A 5,953-nucleotide genomic window follows, 5' to 3' on the forward strand; every position below is an offset into this window, starting at 1 on the left:
TCCTGTTCAGCGGGACCCTCGCCCGGTGCTGCAACGAAACTGACAACTAAAGAACCATCGGGAGTGGAATGCACGTCGACTTCCTTATAGCCATGACCAAACCGGGAGCCACTCTGTAACATAGAAAAGCTAGCCTGGGACTCAGGTTCAGCAGCCCTGGAAAGCGACCGCTGCCTCATGCGGAGGCCATGGACTGGGTCAGGGACAGCGAGTGCCACCAAAAGACAACAAAGGAAAACAGCGGCCTCCATTTTTACAGGAAATGTTGACTGATGAAAGGGGAAATCAGACAGGAGAAACAGGAGGGAAGACTGGCTGAGGAGACCGAATAAGCAAAAGAAAACTACTAGTCCGGCGGAAAACAAGCACTCCGCACAGCTAGTATCGTAATGCGGAACAGCAGAACACCGGTGCTGGGGCTTGCAGGCACTTTCGTCGTTGCGCCCGCTGCCCGGGACGCGTAGGAGCTAGACGCCAGGAAACAGCGTGCCACGTGAGCTCGTTTTTGAACTGGCGACTCCTGAAAGCAAGCAGGGACCTCTGGCAACCTTGGACTGAGCTCCTAGTTGTCCACGGTTCTTTCGACCTGGTTACTGCGGATGCTCCCTGAAGACGAAAGTTTCCCTTCGCACGGGGCCTTCCTCTCCTTTCGTTCACTAAGAGGAGATCACGAACATTCCGGATGACGGTGGCGCTATCAGGGACACCCTCCAAAGACCTTATCGGGAAAAGTGTGGAGCAAAAGTGGGCTCAGCGAACTAGCCACATCAAGCGAACCCCATTCTCAGGTCAATTCTGACGCTTCCCATTTACGCTCGCAACGCGAGTGGTTCTACTCTTTACTGCTGGATGTGACAATGGGTATCGACACTACGTGAAAAAAGTGTTGCGATGGCGCCGCGTGTGGCAGCAAACAGGCACCAGACCCGGCAAGGCATTCAGTGAAGTTGGTCTGAAGTATTTCCCGGTGGTTGCCCTCAGCCTCTTTTGCCGTTTCCATGCTCTGGTGAGCACAGGAAGGCGTCTATGCCGTAACTGACTAGTCCGCGGTACGCTGCTTTCAGGACCACTTCCGTTCTAGACGTCGTCACCTGTGAGACTTCAAACAATCGGGATGGAACTGAGCTGCCCACGTTACAGTAGCAGCCGGTTGTAAACACGCAATCGTTCTACTGGACACACGCGCAGTATGCAAGGGTCAACAAGAAAACGGAAGAACCTCTACAATTCACATGCCCTCGTGGCGCAGCACGCGTTACCAGCCGACGCCGAGTGTACGCCCAGCCTTTTGACGAAGGAGGACGAAGCACTGCCTAGCACATGGTTTCCTTAGCTTGGCTACCATCCACCATCTCTCCCAAAGTCATCATCAGTCTGTGCCACTACCTCCCCGTCGTCTCTCGTGTTTCAGGTTGAGTGCCACTGATGAGGAGAGACCAGATCAGGGCTCGTAAGGAAGCATATCGACAGCATAATTATGGACTCATCGACGTACGCAGTTTGTCACTCACTCGTGAGCACTGCCGCCGGAAGCGTGGTGCCCGCTAGTCCTGCGCACAACCTGCCCTTACACCCAGGCGAGACGTCCAGAAACGGACCGAGACAGCGGCCCGCTTTGCATGTACTCTTGGAAGATTGGGTGCTCGTCTCTTCGGATTAGAACAATATTTTCTTTCTCTTTCAGCGTAGCACATACGCACATACAGGCGAACCCGTAAAAGACTCAGCGATTCCCGCCTCCGCCAGACTCCTTTGGACGTCTAGCCTTTTCACATAAATGTAGCATTGTTTCCTCACTCATACACAGGCTGTAATATCCTAAGTCAAATAGAGGTAAGTCTACACGTGCATATGTACTGTACGGACGCACTTACAGCTGAGCTTGTAGTTTCGTGGTGCTTGTCGCTGGCAGTCAATGAGACGAAGCTAAAGCACAAGTTCTCTACAAGATGAGCAACTTTCTACGACCGCGGTCCTCGGAGAAGCCTTCATCCCAACTCTGGAGAGACGGCTAATACCACGGCATACTGGCTGAGCAGACCAGCTATAAAAAAAGAACGCTGAAATGTGACTACCTCGGCAAGCTAGTACCCCATACACCCGGTGCGAGACCGCTGCACGGGAGAACACGGGGGGATTGGCTTGCCCGGGTTGTTCTCCATGAGGCCCGCTGGCTACGCCGGAGAGCGACTAGGCACAGAACCACGGCTTGTCCCCGACCCCTTCTAGCGTTGGACTATCTATTCGGAAACCTGAGGGGTGTGAGGTACAGATGGCGGACCTCTGACAGCTTAGACAGAGGACGGGCTCCTGATAACGTAATTTTTTAGGGGCAGTTCTTCATATGCCACTGCGGGGACTCATTGGGAAAGATGTTTTGCCCTACAACAGTAAATGAACGGCGTCCGCTGGGATACAGCGGTCACGCACACAATTCACAACAGTAACTCGATCATCGACCCCAGCACGGTTGTATGCGGGCCGAAGGTGTGGGCTTAGCGGTCTAACCCTCAAAGAGTACGGGTGTCGCCGCTCCTTGACCAAATGCTCCGCATGGCCCCGCGTTTGCGATCGCCGGTGCTGGACGCCGACGCCTCTCATAGCTCGCTGACGTCGGCCGACGCCTGGTATCTCACGAAATCTCGAGGATGTGGACAGCGGTCCGAACAGAGCTCAAGCAACCAGGATTCCACAGTGTGATCGCCACCCTATTGATCCCGCAAGGAATGCACCTCTACAATTCAGAAGCAGCTCGCAGCAGCAGAGACTGCGCAGCTTTGGACCGGTGCTCCGGTGGCCACCTTTAGCGCACTGAACACCATGAAACCAATCCTTGAGAACGTAAGATGAGCGCCTACTGAAAAGCCGGGACAGCGCGCCTCTTTGCTACAGCGTAAGTGTTTGCGGTCAATCCACCGTCACTCCGCAGCGTCTTGCTTGGGAGAGACGGAAAGCTTATCCGAGGGAATACTGGCTGAGCAGACCAGCTATGAACAGGGAAATCTGAAGCGAAGTACTCCGGAAAGCGGGTATCCCATACACCTGGTTCGAGAACGAGATAGAACACGGGGGGATTGGCTTGCCCGGCGTGTTCTCGATGTGGACCGCTGTCCTCGCCGCAGACCAGCTGGACACGGAACTGGGGCTGGTCGCCGAACCCCTCTAGCGTCGGCTAGTTGAACCATCTACCTTCGGAAGGCTGAGGGGTGTGAGGTACAGATGGCGGACCTCTGACAGCCCAGATAGAAGAGGAGTTTCTGCCAACGTAAATCTTAAAAGGGGAGTTCTTCATATGCCACTGCGGGGAATCCTTGGGAACGATGTTTTTCGTACAACAGTATATCAGTCCAGTGGCACTGGGAGGTGGACACGTGCATTCGAAGTAAGCACTTGGTGACATCCTGGCATGTTTGTTTGAACTCGCGGGCAAACCGTGGCTCCTAGGGCCACCTGCACCAAACTAAACACCACGAAACCAGTCCCTGAGAACGCGCTACTGAAGAGCTGGGACAGCGCGCCTCTTGCACTACAGCGTAAGTGTTTGCGATCATTACATCCTCACTCCGCAACGACTTGGTCATTCGTCGTTGAAGAGTACGCCCGTCAATACCACAGACACTGATGGAGCTCTACCACATGCAGCCTATAGCAGGACCGGTGCACTTCCGAAACCCTCCTTAGCCATCGCCGCAACCACCATCTGCGTGAGAGATTACTCCTCCTTCCTGTGCACTCTAGAAAAATCTCCGTCCTCTCTCTCGGTTTCGGCCAAACTGCCACCCTGTTCGCACGACACTTTCGGGCCCGCAATAGTGCCTTCCTTCCTATCCTTGAACTTGCTGAAGCCGTCACCTTTCAGGTAACACTTGTTCTCATCGGCGTGCCAAATGAAAACCCTGCACTTAGGTTCGGCTTGACAAGCAGCTTGGCAATCTGTCGCCAACTTTGTCGACAATGCTGGCGCGACAACAGGTGCCTTGGTATATGCTTTGTTCTTCACGAAGCAGCTGAAGTCACAGCTTCGAGCTGCAGTCATATCTCCCACACTTTTGAAGAGAGTCGGCCTGCCCTTCCTCGCGTAGCATGTCTCCGAGGAGGTGTTGTATGTGAAGTGTGTGCACTGGTCCAGACCTGCGCACCACTGTCGGCATTGCTTCACTCCATCGTCAGCTGTGCCACCGCCTACAACCTTTTTTCCCAGCTCCGGCGACTTCGAGCCAACGTCTCTATGCAAGCAAAGGGTCTCAGGGTCAGTGCCTGAGGCGTTAGGAAGCTACGTCACCTGGTCCGCCGACTGCCCCGGCTTCATGGACTGGGAAAGTTCTCCAAAATTCACTGCATTATTCCCCTCAAGATTTTCGTAACTTTCTCCGCGGCTCGCTTCGTGCTTCTCTTCGAGTCCACCACGGCCACCGCTGACTTTCTCGCCGTGTGAAGATATACCGGATCGAGAAATCATATTGACTCCATTTCTGTATGGGCGGCCTAAGTGGACGCCACTTTCCAGCGTCTGAGACCCGCCATCGGAGTCAAAATCACCGGTCGAGCGAAGCGATCTTTGCCTCGTGCGGATGCCATGGACGTGGAGTACGGCAGGTGCCGCCAAAGCGTAAGAAAGGAAAACAAAAGAAACTTTCAGTCTGGACGGGAATTCACCGGATGAAAGGGGGAGAGAGAGCGGGGGGTAGTCCAGCGGATTCTGCTGGAGTAGACCACCTGTGAAATGAGAACACTGAGTTCGACATACCTCGGAAAGTGAGTGCTCCACACCCCTGGTACGAGAACGCGCGGCAGCAGACCACGAGGGCTTGGCTTGCCCGGCGTGTTCTCGATGTGGACCGCTGCCCTCGCCGCAGACCAGCTGGGCACGGAACTGGGGCTGGTCGCCGGACCCTTCTAGCGTCGGCTAGTTGAACCATCTACCTTCAGAAGGCTGGGGGGTGTGTGGTACAGGTGGCTGGCGTCCGACAGCCCAGATAGAGGAGGCGATTCTGACAGCGTAAATCTGGGGGAGGGGAACTCGTCGTATGCCGGTGCAGGGACTCCTTGGAAAAAAAAAACGGTCTTTTTCCTACAAAAGTAAATGAGCGGCGTCCGCTGCGGTACAGCGGTCACGCCCACACGTCACAACACCACACCGACCCCCAACCTCAGCACAGTTGCATGCGGGCCGCAGGCCTGGGGTGGGCGTAGCGCTCTGTCAACCACAAATATACCAAGAATTCTCCCATTTCCTTTTTTCCGAGATTCCCTATCTTTCTCTCGTCTTTCCGACGAGTCGTCGTTGTCTGCCTGTGCCGTCACCGGGCAGAAGCACACGTAAAACTTTACCCGGGTGCAGCAAATCGTCCTGCCAAGTCAGTAGCGGCGCCGGCGATCCTAGTTTTACCCTCCGATGAGTTTGGGTGTCGCCGGTTTCCGGGACAATGCTCCGCATGGCGGGTCGTTTGGGATCACAGCTGTTGGACGCCTTCACAGAGCTCACTTAAGCCAACCGACGCCAGGTGTCTGGTCTCTCTCGGATGTCGAGAGTGGTCCCAACAGACTTTAGCGAACCAGCTTCCAGAGTATTGATCAGCCCGCAAAAGCTGGAGTGCTCACTCGGCTAATACTCAGTCAGTGACCGGCCACTGAAACGCTATGGTAAGCAGCTGAGAGTGCTGTCTAGAGTGGCAAGAGCTCGGGTAGGGTGTAGTCGTTCGGGGACGCCTGGTGCCGTAAGAAACGGTAAGGTAACGGGAGGGAGCTGCACCTCTGGGCAGACGCAGAGTATACACAGGTTGCGAGTGGCCGGGAGCTTCTGCGACGGCAAGAGAGACGCCGCGCGCAGGCTAGCGATCTGGGAGAACCCTTTATTCTGCTAGTTAGAGATTACCTCTTTCTATGGAAACAGAGAGAAAGGATGTTATAGGGCGCGACCCTGGGAAAGGGAGTTTTGTCGGTTTCACATGTA

At 54.9% G+C, this 5,953-nt stretch overlaps 1 protein-coding gene across 1 annotated transcript; it reads right to left on the reverse strand.

Annotated features, from left to right (window-relative positions):
* Positions 1 to 1,172: 1,172 nt before the first annotated feature.
* On the reverse strand, positions 1,173 to 5,043 carry CSUI_008848 (uncharacterized protein). The gene has a single exon (XM_068068970.1). It carries the CDS (start codon positions 4,917 to 4,919, stop codon positions 4,653 to 4,655), a length of 267 nt encoding a protein of 88 aa, XP_067919054.1. The 5' UTR covers positions 4,920 to 5,043; the 3' UTR covers positions 1,173 to 4,652.
* Positions 5,044 to 5,953: the final 910 nt, after the last annotated feature.

This window comes from Cystoisospora suis, assembly GCF_002600585.1.
Source record: "Cystoisospora suis strain Wien I chromosome Unknown contig_5098, whole genome shotgun sequence".
Lineage (NCBI taxonomy): Eukaryota > Apicomplexa > Conoidasida > Eucoccidiorida > Sarcocystidae > Cystoisospora > Cystoisospora suis.